The sequence below is a fragment of the Dioscorea cayenensis genome, chromosome 14 (assembly GCF_009730915.1).
Source record: "Dioscorea cayenensis subsp. rotundata cultivar TDr96_F1 chromosome 14, TDr96_F1_v2_PseudoChromosome.rev07_lg8_w22 25.fasta, whole genome shotgun sequence".
In the NCBI taxonomy this organism is placed as follows: domain Eukaryota; kingdom Viridiplantae; phylum Streptophyta; class Magnoliopsida; order Dioscoreales; family Dioscoreaceae; genus Dioscorea; species Dioscorea cayenensis.
Genome location: NC_052484.1, coordinates 3,372,538 through 3,390,753, shown reverse-complemented (window position 1 = coordinate 3,390,753; position 18,216 = coordinate 3,372,538). Strand labels below are relative to the sequence as shown.

The 18,216-nt window shown below is 32.4% G+C and overlaps 4 protein-coding genes across 6 annotated transcripts; 2 read left to right on the top strand and 2 right to left on the bottom strand.

Annotated features, from left to right (window-relative positions):
* The first annotated feature begins 804 nt into the window (after window positions 1-804).
* On the top strand, window positions 805-4,730 carry LOC120275210 (mitochondrial intermembrane space import and assembly protein 40 homolog). Its single transcript, XM_039281734.1, has 5 exons — window positions 805-943; window positions 2,902-3,047; window positions 3,493-3,527; window positions 3,968-4,093; window positions 4,408-4,730. The coding sequence occupies exons 2-5, from the start codon at window positions 2,912-2,914 to the stop codon at window positions 4,570-4,572; spliced, it is 462 nt and encodes a 153-aa protein (XP_039137668.1). The 5' UTR covers window positions 805-943; window positions 2,902-2,911; the 3' UTR covers window positions 4,573-4,730.
* Window positions 4,731-7,975: 3,245 nt separating this feature from the next.
* On the bottom strand, window positions 7,976-8,819 carry LOC120276267 (kunitz trypsin inhibitor 5-like). The gene has a single exon (XM_039282988.1). The coding sequence runs from the start codon at window positions 8,775-8,777 to the stop codon at window positions 8,169-8,171; it is 609 nt and encodes a 202-aa protein (XP_039138922.1). The 5' UTR covers window positions 8,778-8,819; the 3' UTR covers window positions 7,976-8,168.
* Window positions 8,820-12,404: 3,585 nt separating this feature from the next.
* LOC120275478 (F-box/LRR-repeat protein 2) lies at window positions 12,405-17,718 on the bottom strand. 3 transcript variants are annotated; one of them, XR_005541111.1, is made up of 4 exons: window positions 17,305-17,718; window positions 15,214-16,536; window positions 14,955-15,117; window positions 12,405-12,830 (listed from the first exon to the last, which is right to left on the bottom strand). XR_005541111.1 is itself a non-coding variant. In XM_039282069.1 (3 exons), exons 1-2 carry the CDS (start codon window positions 17,648-17,650, stop codon window positions 15,638-15,640), a joined length of 1,245 nt encoding a protein of 414 aa, XP_039138003.1. In that variant the 5' UTR covers window positions 17,651-17,718; the 3' UTR covers window positions 14,489-15,063; window positions 15,593-15,637. The 3 variants fall into 3 exon arrangements, 2 of the variants coding, with proteins under 2 accessions (XP_039138003.1, XP_039138002.1); XM_039282069.1 differs by lacking the exon at window positions 12,405-12,830 and having other exon boundaries at window positions 14,489-15,063; window positions 15,593-16,536; XM_039282068.1 differs by lacking the exon at window positions 12,405-12,830 and having other exon boundaries at window positions 14,985-15,117; window positions 15,593-16,536.
* On the top strand, window positions 12,770-14,401 carry LOC120275479 (GEM-like protein 6). Its single transcript, XM_039282071.1, has 4 exons — window positions 12,770-12,860; window positions 12,940-13,020; window positions 13,099-13,370; window positions 13,464-14,401. The coding sequence occupies exons 1-4, from the start codon at window positions 12,788-12,790 to the stop codon at window positions 13,635-13,637; spliced, it is 600 nt and encodes a 199-aa protein (XP_039138005.1). The 5' UTR covers window positions 12,770-12,787; the 3' UTR covers window positions 13,638-14,401.
* Window positions 17,719-18,216: the final 498 nt, after the last annotated feature.

Sequence of the window (18,216 nt, the reverse complement as noted above, 5' to 3'; positions counted from 1 at the left end):
ACTATTTTCTTAATTATACTGATAAATCTTGAAATTCTCTTTTGTTTTGTGTGTGCATAATTTTCTATTTTACTATAGGTGGACATGTGAATGTTATTTATTTATTTATTTATTTATTTTCTTTTTATGTTTCTTTGCAAACATACCACATGAATTCCCTAGTAGAATTTTATATGTTTATTACAATTTAACACTGATTTTATTGATATTTAACGGGAATCTCACATTATTTATTTCATTACAAATGAATCCAATCAAATTTTTTTTTAATAGGGATCGCATAAAATAATCTCACAATTTATTTTACAAAATTTCAAAATGTATATTTTAATTTGAAATTATTAATAATATATAGAGAATTTGAATATGTTTTTTTTAATTAAAAAGGCAATCACGTATTTTTCAACAATTATTAATTAATGAATCAATAAAAAAAAGAATATTTTGAAAATACAACAAGAGATTTGGTTACTTTCAACTAATACTATAAAAAAAACTACCGATAACTTCTTGTCTTATTGGTACAGAGTCTCGTATGTATAGTATTCATTTCAGGAGGACCCGAGAATGCTTATTGAGCTTTCTGTTGTGTTTTAGACTTGTGCACTTTACTTTTTAAAAAAAAATATATATATTTATCATCTATTTATTAATATATATACACACATTATATCTCCATAATATTTTATTGTATCAATTATGATTTATGAACGTCTGCAGTTAACGTATTATATATATATATATATATATATATATATATATTATAGAGGGTTTATAATAAAGTATAAGATAGGGGCTTATATGAAAAAAATCTTCTAAGAACCCTAGAATAAGAGAATAATCAATCCAGCCGCACACTACAATTTGTGCCGAAGTTTGTGTCCTTCTTCTTCGTTTTTTCCTTGGAATTTCCTGTTCCATCTTAAAAGTTTCTCTATTCAAGGTGCTTCATTTGGTTTTCTGATCATATTAATCCATTTTTTATGTTTTTTTAATGTTTTTTTTTTGGATATGTGAATTAGTGTATATTTGTGATTATGATTCATTTTTGTTTCTAAATTTTAAATTTTTGTAGAAGTTCTTGAATGGTGTTCTTTTAATTCTTCAAACGGTTTTGTTGTTTGATTTTTGTATTATTTTTTTATTGTTCTATAATTCACCAAAACAAGCAAAATTCATATGCCAAAAGCTTAGAGCTTTATTCTTTTTAGTTAGTCAATTTTTAAAGATAAAAAAATAGAAAAGAAAAATTATTCATTGGTGTACCAATCCAAGGAAACTGAATTCTGATGATAATTATGATGTGCTTATGTACTTAGTTTTAGTGTTTGTTATGAGGTTATATAAATATGTGTGCTTTTTCAATCATTTATATCTGTGTTTTGTTGCTTGTAGATGAAACTATGATGAACTGATGTATTTATTAATCCAATTGATATCGAGCATGATCAATGCTTTGTGATAGTTGAGCTTCATTGGCATGGAATTTTTAATTTGATTTCACCATCATGAACAATGCTAAAATCTTAACCATGATATTTAGGGGGCAGTATTTTTTAAGCTTGGACTAGGAGTTATAATGATAACAGTAGTTGGGTAGAGAAGTGATGAGTGTTGAAATAACAGTTAAGTTAAGTTCGAGATTCATTTGATAGTTTGGGATTTTATAGAAGATTGGTAATGTTGACAATACAGTTTGCTTTATGTATAAAGATTAACACAATTACAATATTGTATGGATATATGTTCTGATAGACACATGTATTGTTGCTGGAATTGATCTACAAACAATAAAAACTAAAGGAGAGAAAATGAAGAATTGCATAGGAGATAATTGTGAGACATCGACATGTAAAGGAGATATTGTGGATTTTGTCTTATTGAACGATCTGTGGTGGAATACAGAAAACAAACTCTCAAAATCACCTGCAGGCTCATTAACCCTGACTAAGTCTTAGTTAAACAACATGTTTTCCACACCAAAATCCTAAACATATTTGGAAAACTCTATCCAAATCCTAATACTTTGAAATAATTTCAAATTAGTTTGGATAATACAATTAGATCATGTAAGCTAACAAAATTCAAGGCCACTGAACATATTTTGGATGTCAAAACCATGATTCCTAGTTTTGGATTGACAAAAGCATACAATTTCGTACACAGTATAGGCCAAGTTGTCATGGCCGTTCCTGGTCAAAGCAAGAGCAATTTCTTTGGTTTAAGAAGCTCTGATTTCGTAGCTACTTTGATCAAAATTCTGAAGTAATAATTAACTCAAGACTGTATACGGTTAACTATGACTTAACACAATTTAAATGGGGATTAAGAGGTTCATGCTACTGTGCAAAATACTGTTGGACGTGGATTTGGTCCGACTTTATTTTTCATTGTGTTTGGTTATGAGGACAAGTTCAAACTAACAACACTACAATTGAAATTATCAATGGTTCAGTTTTTGTGGAAACCTTCCTCAATCCAAGAGAGGTTAAGCCAGTTCACAGACTCAAGATTGCTATCATAATCGTTGAAAAACTTTATGAATAAACATATATTGTTGCAGAATATATAGCTTTACAATTAAAAAATAGAGTTTCGTTTTGAAAGGCAATGAAAAATGCTACTGAATTAACTGAACACTTCTGCTTCCTGACCATGAATCTCTCCCTATCGAATGTGATTGGAGGGTTCAGTCAAGCAAGAATGGGAAAAATTTGACCTTGACTGAATGTGCTACATAATCCTAAAACACAAGAACATAGTTTTCTAAGAGAGATTAGGAATCAGGTTGCACTGTTTCATTTTAACTTAAAAATAGAAGAAAAAAAAACTGACACTTTGTGAGTAGTATTTTGCAAGTTTTTCGGTTGGTGCTTCAAAGGTCCTTTTGTGCCTTCTCAGTATTATAGGAATGGGTCAAAATCAAAGCAATGTTGCTGCCGAAGAAGAGCAAACAAATCACCCCCCTGAACCCTTGGCCAAAGACTCACCATCTCCATCTGAGTCTCCGTCTGCATCTCCGACATCTTTGGAAGATCTAATCGCTGGTATTCCACTTTTATCAATGATCATATTTATCTTTGATATTGTGATCCCATGCTAATAACTGCTTGATTGAGATTTTTTTTTTTTTTTGGATTGAACTCATCTTGATAAATCTTTTTTTTGTACAATTATGAAAATACTTAAAGTCTGGATCATGAAATTAACTTGTGGTGACCAATTGCAAAGACGTAGCTCAACTTGATGGTGTCATGCAAAATCTCCTGCTTATACATAGTTTAACTCTCGTTGCATATCATAGCAAACAAAAAATGGTTATTAATAGATGAAACTTTTAGCATTTGGTGGTTTGCAGAAAACCAAAGAAGCATTTGAAGAAGCACAGTTTTCATGTTAGGACAATGATTCAGTGATGCTTTTCATAATTTTATTATTATTAGCTTGTATAATGAAATGTTATTATAATACTATACCTTTCTCTTTTTACAGAAGCGACTGCTTTTGGGGACAACAACGAGAGTGAGGTCAGTCGTTCAAGGCCATGTATGAAGTTCCAACATTAGGTTTGAATGTGATTAAAAAAAATTACCATGAGAAAGCATTCATTGTTTTCTTTTTTTCGAAAGTTTTGTTGGAGTAATAATATATGTCTAAAGTAGAAGGGTATCAATATTTTTGGGTTAAGTTTAGAAAACCCTAATCCTGCTCTTATTTAAAAAAAAAAAAAAAAATTGGTATGCTTCAATTGTATTTAGTGTGTGAAAAACTATTATTTTGATTGGAATGTTACATACTGTCTTCAATAGTTTGTTTGCTTGTTCCGGATTGCATTACATTGGCATTAAAGCCAAGTTGTGAAGAAAGAAAAGCTATTGATACCCATATACTTTAAACATATATTATTACTCTAACAAATATGACTTCATTAACATCTTCTAAATCCTTTTCCTTTGTATAATTTCAGTCCCTAGATGTGAAAGCTGAAAAAGCACTACAATGCCCGTGTGTGGCTGAATTACGAAAAGGTCCTTGTGGCACCCAATTCTCTGAAGCTTTTGTTTGTTTTATCAAGAGCACTGCTGAAGAGAAGGTAACCAATCCTTAATGGTTTCAAACACTATTTCTTTTGAGAAAATTATTGCATATATAAATGTGGATAGTTGCTGATATACCGCTAAATAAAAAGACATCTTTGCAGATCGAAGAGAAAAACAAGTGAATCATAGTTTGGTCTTTTTGTAAAAAGTTTTTACTTGACTTTTGGTTGTAGTGGTAATGCAATCAAGGACCGTTTTTTTTTGTCAATTGTTACTGCAATGTACATAAATTTTAAATGATTTTCCATTCATATGTCGACATAAATTATGCAAGTGTTGTTCTTAATGTTCGGCTTATGTTTTACAGGGTTCGGATTGCGTGCATCCATTTATAGCATTACAAAATTGCATCAAAGCAAACCCAAATGCATTTTCCGAGGATGTTCTTGAAGAAGATAGCAAAGATGTCGAAGTCGAAGAACATCGAATCATTCCCCCAAAATGGGCCAAAGAATCGAAATCAAACATTTGAGAGCCTATGTAGTAATCAATATATATCATCATCGAACAAAGTCCTCACCGCATTATTTTTCCCTCTTATTCATTTTAGAGTAATGACATTGTACATCATTTGTGTTGAAAATCTTCAAATAAATATGAAAAATATGAGCAAAATTTATTTTAACAAGCAGGTTATTTGGCAATATGTTAATTAAATTTATTTATTTATATTCAATTGAACAGTTGTTATTTTTGTTTGAGGCAGGAGGATAACCAAGCTCTAAATTTGTTGATGGACAAGCTATTTGCAGCTTTATTTGAAAATATATAATTTAAGGTGAATTTAGTTTGCTATTTGATTGCATGTACAAAATAATTTTAATAAATAGTGTATATTTTTATTTATATAAAATATTAGGTAAATCACCAATGCTTAAAAACTAATGTATATGGGCAAAGCTACTGTAAGGGTTCTACCTTATGTGCTCGGCGGAAGATGGTTTCATGCCGAGGGAGAATGACCGATGAAACCAAAGTGGGTCAAAATCTAAGTCCAAATGAACCGTTAGTCGTCCGGTGGCCTATATGGCATAGTGCCGCGAGTTACCGAGGACTCGCAGTGCAGCGCGCATGGTATGATGCGCGTGGCCGAGGGATCACGATCAAGGGACCGGGATGATCGATATGATCATAGGTCAAGGGACCAATATTTGGCTAAATATTGGCCAATGAGTCGGATCAGCGTAGATGCGGGCGGTACGGTCAATGGGGACTTGCACGGTCGCCAGCGGATCAGGCGGGCGCAGCGGGAGCTCTTAGCCAGCTATGAGCCAACATAATGCGAGACGCATGGGCATTACTGAGTGTCATTACCGAGAGGATGGGCCGAGAGCCAGATTGAGTATCGACAAGCATCGGCACACTTGGGCTGACAGGCGCTACCGGCAGGATGGGGCACGTAGCCCGGGTGATACCGAGATGTTACCGAGCAGGTGAACAGTACCGTTGCGCAGGACTGTAGCTCGATCCTGATGGTGGCTGGCTAAGTCTGGAGCACCGTAGCAGTGTGTTTTCTCGCACTATAGCACTGTGTTTGTTGTGATGAGACTTCTCATCACATCTTGGCCGTTGGATTGAGGGCTTGGGGTCATCATCCATGGGAGGGGTTTGGCTATAAATACCCCCTTCTTTTCCTCTTGATAAGGGCAACTAGAGAACTAAGGGTTTTGCTTCTTGGTGCAGCTAGCTCTTGGGGCTTTGTTCATCTTCATTCTTTGGGAGAATGAAGGTCTTGGCTATGTCATGGTGGCTCATGGTGTAACTCGGTTCATTCTAATTGAGAGTTTATCTTTTCTCTCTATTTCTCTGTTTTGAGTTGCTAACTCCTTATGTCTTTGTGTGGTGGCGGGTGGAACCCCTTTGGACCCTGGGCTATGGTGTCTTTGATGATGCTTGTATGCTTGTATGCCTTGTTTACTTGATAGGCATCCTTGCTTGCTTGTTTTTTCGGTGGTTTTTATCCTAGGTACTCAGTAGGCTGGCTTGTCATCTTGGTGGCGTGACAAGCATCGCACGGCTGATCGTTAATGCGATCGGGTGGGCCGTGACAGCTACCATAGTGTAAATTTTAGTTAGCACCAATGACTTTAAGTTTTTAACTTGTTTGACATTTTCTTCAACAACATGAGGTAGGTACTATTTTTATTTTTATAAAATTTATTTTTAAATGATATGTTTAATAACTAATTTTAAAAAAAATTTATGATATTAATCAATATTTTATTATTTTAAAAAGTAAATTTTTAATGTTAAAATGCTTAGTTTTTATTAGCATTTCCCACATCTTTATCCCCACCCAAAGTCTCCTGAATGCGAATCTTTTCTTCATGGTATTCACACACATTAGAGGAAGCATGTATTTGCAAACAAGATGCAGGGATTAATTTATTTTAAATGACTCTTGTGTGACACATACAATGCTTCTTGTGTAAAACATCCAATTCATATGTGTGTGTATATATATATATATATCATTTAGGCTTTGTTTGGATCGGCTTTTCAAAAAAGTTTTTTTTTTCAGTTTAGTAGAAGTGTTTTGGGAAAAAAAGTGTTTTTCCAGAGTAAGTTAAGCACTTTTTTGTATTTTGTTTTTGAATTAGCTTTTCTGTAGAAGCAGAAGCGGTAAAAATAAGCTAAAAAATAGCTTTTTTCAGAAGCTGGTCATGACTAGTTTCTAGAAAAAAACTGTTTTTCAGCTTTTTTTTACAGCTTCTGCTTTTGCAGAAAAGCCAATACAAACAACTTTTTTTTAACCCAGAAGTGCTTAACTTATAAAAAAACACTTCTTGGTTTTCCAAAAGCCAATCCAAGCAAGGCCTTAGTTCACATATCAAAGTGAACATATATATATATATATATAAATTAACAAGACAATTTTAGTAATATTAATATTTTTTTAAAGCCAACATTAGTATAACTCAATTTTAAGATACGAAAATCCCATGTAAAAAATTAAAAGGTCAAATTCCTCGGTACATATGGCAAATAATATAATTATTGACTTGTCCACTTTGTTAAAAAAAATTATAATTTTTTAAATAAAATTATAGTATTTTAGTGTCTCATGTCACACAAGGAAGTTTTTTTACATTCTGTTTTATAGTTACATCAGCATCACTTAAAAACTTTAAAATAAATTTGACTCATTTATTTTAAAATACTGTATAACATGACAAAAAAAAAATTAAAAATTAAAAGTGTGTTTCTTTCACCAAATTTAAAGTTGAAGTCATCCAAATGGAGTTTGACTTGACATTTTCATGCATTTGTTTCAGTAAAATTTATCCCAAAGCGGTGATATTGTCATTTTCAAAGTGTTTTGATTTGGAAATTTTTTAAAAAAAAACTTTGGTGAATAGTTTAATTACTGTATGAATCCCTATAATTATATATTTTCTGTCTTTTTAGTCTTTACAATATTTTTAAGTACAATTAAACCCTCATATTTAGTCGAATTGGGTCATTCTAGTCCGTGGTGTAGATGGGTAAGTGTAAATTACAAAAATTTAATTATACCTAAAAATATTGCAGTGGACTCAAACGACCCAATTCGACTAAATATGAGGACATATTTATATTTAAAAAATATTAGGAAGATTAAAAGAACAGAAAATATATAATTATAGAAATCTGTACGGTAATTAAACCTCAGTGAATCAGTAACCAACTTCCTCCACATGAATATGACAGAGGTGTTAACATCCCACATGGTATATAAATATATATTACTTTTTTATTTGTATTTTTTCTTTCATTCACTTTTATTAATATATTTTCAATATATTAACTATTATTGAAACAAACATATGAATATCACATGGGGGTGTTAGCATACTTTCATGTTATAAAACAAATATCAAGAACTGAAATTATATATTTCAAATTTTTATTTCTTCATCATCCAAATAAAGAAAGTGAGGACTTTTAACCGAAACCCTCACTTCAACACAAATAACATTTTTAGACTTTCATCTCTTCCAAACAAAATACACTCTAAAATATCACAAGTTATTTAAATTTAAAAAAAAAAAAAGTTAGGTGTGGTTAAACCCTAACTCTTACAATCAATCACTGGTCATGCTCAAACTTCCTGAACATGACAGGGAAAAAATCCCCACCAAACCCTAACCATCTCCTGCCACCATCAACAAACACACCCAAATCACCACACAAAACCTTACAATAGTCACAAACATGTGGGCAAAACACAAGCTTATAATCACCGCTCTCACTTCTCTCAATCCTAAACCAATTACTCACTGTTTCCAACCCTGGTTTCCCTTTAACTCCACCGCTCACCACATACCGCCGGTTACCACACTCCTCCGCCACGTCACTCAGCTTCCACACCGTTGCCGTTACCGTGAACTCAACGTTAACGTCCGTTGACAGTTTGACCGTTTTGTCATGGCCGTTGACCGGGTAGAAAGTCAACGGTTGGCCGGCGTTGACTTCTGACAGTTCTTGGACGACGGCGAGGGGACAAGAGGAGGAGTGGTTCAGGTGAGCTAATGAGATGCCGCCGCCACGGCCACGGAAAACAGGGAGGATGTTGTACTTGGTTCCTGGCCGGAGGTTGTCGCCGGCGATGTCGAGGATGGTGTCATTGCTGGCGGTGGTGGTGATGGTGGTTAGAGTTGATAGGGAGAGGAAGAGGGTGATGATGGAGAGTTTCATAGAGAATGGTTTGTTTGTTATAAAAGTGTCTGAGAATGGATTTGTTTGGGGGTGGCGGGTATGCCACACATTTAATTTTATAGGGAGAAAAGTCACATTAGATATTTCTTCTCATTCAATTCCCAAATATATATATATAGCAAACCCATCATCTAGGGATGTTTCTAGATTTCAAATTTAGGGATATCTATAGCAGCTATCAGATAATAATCCGACGGCTCTTATCATTATGAATAGTAGAAACATCGTCTACAGTGTTGTACAGTGATTATGAACAATAAAAAGGTGTACAGTATTTATATAAACAATCAACCATCGGATGATGATCTAACGGCTTAGATTTAAAACGTCCCTAGATTTCAAATCTAGGGACTTACCTAGATAATCTCCATATATTCTGGGCTGTCCTTAGAAAATGAATCTAAAAACATCCGACATCAATTGTTAAAGCATCCATCTGTTAAAGCACCCATCTAATGGTTGTTATTTTATTACTAACCCCGGAGGTGGTGTTAGTGATGTTAACCCCACCTCAGTTGTGTTAGTGATGATGACTCCACCTTCAGAGTTATATTTATAATAAAATAACAACCATTAGTTGATGATCTAATGGTTGTTGTGGAATATCTCTATATTACTGGTCCTCTATATATAAAAATGTCTTTTGTCAGTCTTTGCGGATGCATTGTTCACCATGGATACTTGCTGATAATAATTGGATATCATTTTACCACTATTATACTATTTAATATTATACATAAATGGAATTTGTTTCCAACTTTTATTATAAACGTCCCATAATTAAAATCTAGTAAACATCCCATATGATGGATTATGTATAATATATATATATATATATATATATATATATATTGAATTTATTAATTTTTAAAATTTTTACTTTAAATTTAAAAAAAATTATTCCTATTTTATATATAGGCCCTTGTCACTGATAATGTTTTGGGTATTTTTAGTATTTTGTTAAAATATTAAGAGAATAAATACCTGAAACAATAAATAAATAAATAAATAAATAAATAAATAAATAAATAAAGATTAAAAAAATAAATGAAAAAAAAATTAGAGGGATATAGTCCCAATGAAAATTTTCTGGAATTTTTAGTATATATATATATGTATATATCATAAATTACATCTGAAAGAAATCTTGAACTTTTCTTTCATTTATTTTTTTTCTCTGATTCATTTATAAACTGATGTTGGGTTTTAAACACTTGATTCAATAAATTGTTTATCTTTTCATAATATATATTTAATTTATAGTTAAAAAAATAATAAACTTTACATGAAGGCCATTGTTTCTTTTTTCTCATAAAGTAAAAACATATTAGTTTTGGCCTATTCTAGCTTATGCACAATAAGATATATAATAAATTTATAGCTTTTAATTAAACGAGGAATGAACAAATAATCCCTATGAAGTTAAGATATTCAAAAACAAAAAAACAAAAAAACCTCATGTATTCCATGGTCATTTTTTTTTTATATAGGTTACTTTTCAGGCTTTACTAACATAAAAAATGACTGATTTGACATAAAAGTAACTAATGTTAATAAGAATGCTTCTCAGTTTTTTAAGTAGAAAAACATAATTTTAAACAGAAACCTATAATTTTAAACGAAAACTCAAAGTTTTAAAGAAAAACCAATAATTTTAAGCGAAACCCATAATTTTAAGCGGAGAGTATATATTGTAAGATAGAATAAATTGACGGAGTGAACTGCATTAACTAAAAAATAAACTGTCAAAAAAAACTATTTAATAAATTTAAATGTCAAAAAATCTGGGATATTTTGAAACTTTCAAGGAGTTATTATTAATTTTCCCTTTATTAAATAAGTTTTCCATCAAACAAGATTTTGGAAACTGGTGCTAAAAGAATAAATGATAATAAATAAGAGCAGTAAAGTTCCACATGCAACCGCTTTATTGAACTGTTTATTTGTCACAAATGAAACACTGAATTTGACATTTAACAAATCACACATATGAAACAGCCAAACAAATTGTGCCACGTGGACTTATCAAACAAGTAGTTAAAGTTTTAGGCCTCACTTAGAAATAAAATTAATTGAGTCTTTTAAGGGACTCTCTTATACAAATGGCTTCAAAGTCAACAATCACATTGTTTTATTATTTCAATGACTTTGAAATTCAAAATGGTTTGAAATTTAATCATTTAAGTAGGTATATGTTGATTGTTGAGTAAACAACAAGTTTTGGCTTGAATGTTGTTAAAATAGATATTAATTGACACAACCATCCATAGATTTTCATTAGGTCTTTTTTTCATAGTACTTTTTGCATACTACATACAATAAATATGTACCTATGATAATAGGTCATTTGCATATGTGACATGTCCGCATAAGATGAGTGCAAATAAGAACGAATATATAGCAATACATTATCTGTAGTCATCCGTAGATGATGGCCAATGCAAATAAGAGTGAACAAGTGTAATTTATTTCCCAAGTTCTTTTTATTCATTTATTTTAACTAATCACATAGATTAAAAAAATTAGTTGAAATTAACGGGTAATCTAAAATTTTTTAAAAAAAATTATATTAACTTTCTAAAATTATTTTTTAAAATATAATTTAATAAAACATGTAATTGAATATTATTTATGGTAAGTTGTAAAAGTACATTAGATATAAAAGGTAAATTTAAAAAACTAATATTTAATGGTTCATAAATTTTCTAAATGGACACATAAAAAAATCAAACAAAAACTCTAAAATGTGACAAGCACCAAAGAGAGTATTATTTATTGAAAATTGTAAAAATACATTAAATATAAAAAGTAAATTTGAAAAAAATAATATTTAATACTTCATAAATTTTTTAAATGAACAAGTAAAAATGACTTAAGAAAAGATCTAAAATATGGCAAATAAAAAAGACATGATATAATATTACTATTATATTACTGTTGCGATCGTGATCTAATGGTTTTGATAAAAATACTGTACATCTTACTTTTTACTGTTTCTAGCAGTATTCATCCCACTTTGCACTGTTAATAATATTATTAAAATATCACTGTTCACTATTGTTAATAATATTATTTACATATCCCTGTTGACTACAATGAATGACCTACAATGAATGACCTGAAGCCGTTGGATTCAAATAAACAAAAGTTCATAGATAACTTATCTACAAACATACTTAAATAATCAGTTGCATGTATAAATTTAAAAAAAAAAAAAATCAATATATGCCCCTCCCACATGCCAGGGAAAGGAACACCATTGAAAGGGGCATTTAATTGCTCTGAAAGGGTGAAAAAGTTATTAAATTTTACTATTTCAGATAATCATTTGTCTTAAAGATAAAATGGCTCCAACACTAAACACACTTTTTTCACTACAAAGAAAAATAAACTGACTACACTGAATTTGGGAAAGTGAACAATGCATACAAACTCGCTTCTCCCACTTCCATATTTTTTTTACTTCCTACAAAATATACATAAGTTTAATTATAATCATGAATGACAAAAAAAATCTAGGTTTTCATACAAATCAATTTCAAGGCACAACCTTTCCAAAAAATTAAAGAAAAAGGTAAAAAAAAGCATAAAATGGTTCATCTTAGCACTTACTTGAAAGTTAGATGCTCATCTTGTCTATCTTCTAAAAGTGAAGGGCATACATCATCATATCCTTCCACACAAGCACAAAGAAAAGAATATCATATTATTAGGTATACAAGCAAACATTAATTAATCAATTTGATGTGAAAATCACATCCCTTTCCATGAAGCAAAACAAAGAAAATTCACCTTTTTCTTTTACACTTTCATGTTAATATTAATAAATATTGATAAAAACATATAAATCTGTGCACCTTTATTCCCGATAAGATGCCGATGACTTTGTAGCATAAAGTCATGGTTCAGTGCTTCTCAAGTTTGTTACTTTGATATATAAGATTAAACATTGCTGATTATTTTGAAGAACAAAGAGAGGCAATTCGAAAATGAGTGTTATCGGTATCCCTGTAAACTCAGTGACATCTTCAGCTGTGGAATTTCAGCAGTCAAAATCAAATGGTTCATCTCATTGCAACAGAATAACTGTAATATCCCTTCTATTGTGCTTACAGTACTAAATTCATTGTTCTTGATGCAGGAAATGTCAATAAGATCATGAACTGGATGAGAAAATTCAGCAGAAAAGCAGAAAACTACATGCAAGGAATTATAGAACATGGTAGTACGCTATTGCAGTTCTCAGGTATTTAAAATAAACAGAAATTCAAATTGAATGGAAACATTGTATGAAATGCAGTGAATTTGGGAGCAAAGTTTTCAGAAACAGTTAAAGGGAAGCTTAGTTTGGGAGCAAAAGTAATTCAAGCTGGTGGTGTCAAGAGAGTTTTCAGACAAGTATTTCATGTTCAGAAGGATGAGAAGCTGCTGAAAGCCTCACAGTGTTATTTATCAACTACAGCAGGTCCTATTGCCGGTCTACTCTTCATTTCGACTCAGAAAATTGCATTCCTTAGTGATAGACCTCTAACTTTCAGTTCTTCGGGAGGCATGGTCAGATTCCCGTACAAGGTTGTATGATAATTGATATTCGATTAGTTTTGATCAATGTTCTGATGGCATGTTGACATCTTGATGATCTAAATGGATTGGTTTCTATTGTAGGTGATGATTGAAATAACGAAGATTAGGAGAGTGAATCCATGTGAAAGCACAAGCAATCCAAACCGGAAATATATCCAAATAGTCACTGAAGATGAGTATGAGTTCTGGTTCATGGGCTTCATATGTTATCAGAAAATTTTCAAGTACTTGGAAAAAGCAATTGCCGAAGCATAACCGCGCATCTAACAGACACAATTGTCAATTGGTTTGTATGTATACATATATTGAGTTCCTAATGCAATTAGTTAATAATCAACTACATTGTAGACTTCTAGTCTGCCAAGTTTGTACAGTAAAAATTCAGCACAGCAATGAAAGGAATGATATTGACAGAAAGATAATTGTTAGATGTTTGGTGAAGTGTACTTCAAAATAATTTATATTAATGAAATATAGATTTTAAGTGCATTAATTTTTACCCATTCATAAAAAATAAAAGAAAGGCCACTCTTAGTTGCCTGGGCACATCAATCTTTGGACATTCAACAGAAGAGTTGAGATGCAGGATTATGTAAATTTTTAGTAGACTAAAGCATGGATCATGAATTCCTAGAGTTTTAGAAAATTTTTAAACATCAATATAAATTTTTAGTGTCACCAGCTTCTTCTAGGCATACCAGATATAAAGTTTAAATATTTATCATATTATTTATTGGCATTCTGCACGTACCAAATGCTCAATACAGTATTTATGTAGGTTTGAAATTGTTCATCATCGTTGTTCAGCCGATAAATGTATTAAAACACAAGTATTATTTTAATTTATTTTTTTTTTACCTGACACATGGCTACTGAGAAGTAATTTTATACCACCTAAGTTGCCACAAAACATCACTATTATACTATTTTTGTGGAAAAATTGTGTTAGAGCAATGACAGCTAACTTACCACATCATCAACCATGAGTTATTTTTCACAAAAAAGGAATATTCTTGTGGTCAATGATGACTCTATGATGTGATAAGTTAGCTACATCATCAACAACAACAATATTTTAGAAGACAATAAAAATGACACTTGTAAGATAATGTTGGCTCCAACAAAAGTTCTTTAATGTCACATGATAGCTGGTGTGACATAAAATGCCACATCAACCAACCACATTAGCTGTCACATGTATGGTGAATCTCACAAAAGCAAAGATAATTATTTAAATAATACTCATACTTCAATATATATGTTAATGAACACTTTCAACTATACACAAGAACTGTAATGTTCATCTCAAGAACATCATGGTCTAATATAGGAACACCTAGTGCAATTATGAATGAGACAATGATGCAAGGCACTAAAACAAAGCCTATAAGGAATGGGCAAGCTTGTGAGATGTCTTTTCAGATAAATTAATTATTTTTTTCTGTTTATGAAAGCATGTCAGGTTGCCATGGAAAGCATCTAGTGGTTGGAGGTGATTAGCAGCTTGCACATTTTTAGTCTGATGGCATCTACCACTAGAAAGTGATGCCAAGAAGCAGCAAGTATACTTACATCCAATTATTTGGTAGGTATGGCTTCATTGTTGGTAGTTGCTGCTTAAATGGCAGGTGGATCAGACGTTGCCAAGGTGGTAGGCTTCATCAGTTTCTGAATGCATGATCTAACAAAAAAAAAAGGACAATAAGATACTGTCAATTATGACTTCCACGTGGTCCTGCAGAGAAAAGGAAAAGAAGGAATTAGAATAATTGTTAATTTTAAAAGAATAAGTACCTAAGTCACGAAACAAACCAGAAATCACACTCTTTACCTAATTCTAAATGTTTTTGAATTTCTGATGACTAATGGAAAATTACTTTCTTCTTCACATCAATTGTATCTCAGACAAAACATCCCCTCGTCATTAGAAGATTACCAGTTTTGGGTTCATTCTAAAATAATGGTTAATTGAAAACTTTCATCTGGTCAAGAATAGATAGACATTCTGCTTCAAAGATTGAATATAAACAAGAGATGATTCATTATTTTTGTAGGAGGTATCCAACAAAAACAAATTTATGCAGAACAGTGTCCCCTGGAATTTGAACATCATGGGGAACATTGAACTAAGGATCACACAATTGGCATTTTCAGTTCAATAAATCAAGATAACCAGTAGCCGGATCATCAGGATACTCGCACTTCAGTACCTGCCATAATCAAGAGGGTGAGAACTTTGTCATCCAGGTCCAGATTTAGAAGTAAGTCTCATCCAAGCTATCTGACTCTGACAAACTTCCATTGAAGTTTACTTTGCAACCTTCAGAAAACTGCAACCCCGCTTGGTAGCAACTTTGTTTAGTAACATGCTGGCAAGACCTCACATCAAGGTACTCCAAAGATTTGCAGGATTGTAAGATGGTATCAATTCCTGAAACTGTGATCCTTGGGCAATTACTGATCTTCAAAACACGCAAACCTGATGTGCCACTGATTCCCAGAGCTTGAAAAGCAGAATCTGTTACATGATCACAGCAACCAATATCAAGAGCGACAAGATTTCTGGAATTTTGGAGAACAACGCTCACAGACAGATCTGTGATCTTTGAACACCATTCCATCCTTAAAACCTTTAGGTTAGGACCACAGTCAAGTGCTAGTGACCTTATGGATTCATCAGAGACATTATGACACCCACTGATTACTAGGGTTTCAATATTTACACATGACTGAGACAGTGAAATTATTGAATTATTGGTGACATTGCCGCAATCCAACAATTTAAGACTCTTCAAAGATGTACATACTTCTGCTACCCTTGAGACTCCAATATCACCAATTTTGCTGCACTTGCTAACATCCAGAGACTTGATATACTTACAACCATCAGCTAAAATTGAGAGTCCAGAGTCAGTTATCTTAACACATCCAGCAAGACCCAGCTCTTCTAGGTGGTGACAGTTCTTTGAAAGGGCTTCAAGTAATTTATCTGTGGCAAGCTTGCAATTAGCAAGGTACAAGCTTTTCAAATTGGAACAGCCCAATGAAACAGCTACCAATCCTTTGTCTGTGACTCTTCTGCAGCCAGAAACATTCAAGCATTGCAGTGAATGAAGTCCAGTTCCCAACGAAATCATTCCTACATCAGTGACACCTGCCAGATACCAATATTCACTCAAACCTAGTCTCAAAAAATAAGCCGAATCTCATACACATATCCAAACCAAACTCAGAATGCTTTTATCATTGTTACTATATAAGAAATAACAAGTTAAGCCTTCATTTCAAAGGCAAGCAACCAGTAAAGCTCATTAGACTTTTGATAGAAGTCAAAAGGAATTCAGATTTAATGCTTTATAAGAAAATGAATAAACCACCAAAAAAAAAAAAAAATCCACCTTTTTTTGCAAATGAAGTACAAAAGAAGAAATACACTTCAGAGCAAAACTCCAACATGCTCACATTATAAATTTCAAAGAAAATAAGTTGACTGAATCATAAAACTAAGAAATATGGAGAAACATCATTCTCTTCTTCAGTTCAAACTCGAAATCAAACAAATTCATGCAACGGAAAGAACAGCAACACAGTTGGACCATGATAATAATTTTTCCTTCACCTAATAAACACCTACTGAATATAATACAACTCAGAGGATATAAAGTAAAAGAAACACATATCACTGAAACCTCGTTACCATCCTCCAGTAAACCATGAACACAGGACAACTCAACCAATACATCAAAATTCACAATTTTCACACTAAATCAACACGTTACACTCTAATTTCATATATAGAGACAAAAAACAATCTTCAAAGAATAATCCACCGACCTAAACTCAAGAAAACACAATTTAAAATATAACCGAAAAATGGATAAAGATTACAACTTTCAAATTAAGAAAGAAATAAAATCCAAACCTTTACATTCACGGAGATCGAGCACCCTGAGACTTCGAAATCCAGTAGCGATCGCCCCCAAATCGGAATCAGTGACACCGGGAAAGAACGACCGCGAAGCAAACTGTGAAAGATCGAGCTCGACGAGTCCCGGGAATCGATCAGCCATGCGAAGGAGCATGGCATGGCCAGCACGAGCACGGAGAACACGGCGCTCAGAGCTCTGGATATGGAGCCATCGCTTGCATACGAGACCAAAGGCATCGCGGTCCACCTCCCGTTCAAGCCTTGCCAGCACTGCGCGAAGCTCGTCGTCGGTGAGGGCGTCGTTGATGGCGATCCTCTGGCCGCCCTCCGGCGCGGCCATTGGAGGGATCGGAGAGAATTAGGGCTCTTCGAGGAGGAGAAGAGGCATTGGGGACCTCTCTTTGTAGAATGTTTATATAGATATATATATGGAAAGAGATGGTGTTTGGTGGTCTCAGGTAGAGGATAAGAGAAGCGGTTAGAGAATCTATATGGCACTGACACGTGGATTTTCTATTTAATTTTTTAATTCTAGGGATTATATGGAGTAACTGAATATTTTAATACATATGTGGCATTTGAGATATTAAAAAATATTTTTTTAAAAAAAATTATATATATATGGGGGCAGTCTTCCATTAACGATAAAGATTATATAGACAAGTTTATTGAGAAAGTGGGTTTTTAATTTATGGGGTTACCCCTCTTACATTTTTGTACCTTCAAATAAATCAAATAAATATTTTTTCCCATATAATAAAAATCCTTTCCTTTTCCATTATCATTATTATATATCTATGATTTTGAATTGTTCTTTTGTCAAAAAAAAATTTCAAACTTTAAAAAAACTAAGCCGATGTTTAGGGTATGTTTTAAAACTAAATTTAAAATTAATAATTATTATTA

Excerpts from the sequence above, each read along its gene's own strand:
- LOC120276267 (XM_039282988.1), bottom strand. The coding sequence starts at position 8,777 with ATGAAACTCTCCATCATCACCCTCTTCCTCTCCCTATCAACTCTAACC.
- LOC120275478 (XM_039282069.1), bottom strand. The coding sequence starts at position 17,650 with ATGGCCGCGCCGGAGGGCGGCCAGAGGATCGCCATCAACGACGCCCTC. Across the intron at positions 16,537-17,304 it reads CGATCTCCGTGAATGTAAAG|GTGTCACTGATGTAGGAATG; the intron begins GTTTGGATTTTA and ends GGTATCTGGCAG.
- LOC120275210 (XM_039281734.1), top strand. The coding sequence starts at position 2,912 with ATGGGTCAAAATCAAAGCAATGTTGCTGCCGAAGAAGAGCAAACAAAT. Across the intron at positions 3,528-3,967 it reads GGGACAACAACGAGAGTGAG|TCCCTAGATGTGAAAGCTGA; the intron begins GTCAGTCGTTCA and ends GTATAATTTCAG. Across the intron at positions 4,094-4,407 it reads AGAGCACTGCTGAAGAGAAG|GGTTCGGATTGCGTGCATCC; the intron begins GTAACCAATCCT and ends TATGTTTTACAG.
- LOC120275479 (XM_039282071.1), top strand. The coding sequence starts at position 12,788 with ATGAGTGTTATCGGTATCCCTGTAAACTCAGTGACATCTTCAGCTGTG. Across the intron at positions 12,861-12,939 it reads TCAGCAGTCAAAATCAAATG|GAAATGTCAATAAGATCATG; the intron begins GTTCATCTCATT and ends TTCTTGATGCAG. Across the intron at positions 13,021-13,098 it reads GCAAGGAATTATAGAACATG|TGAATTTGGGAGCAAAGTTT; the intron begins GTAGTACGCTAT and ends TATGAAATGCAG.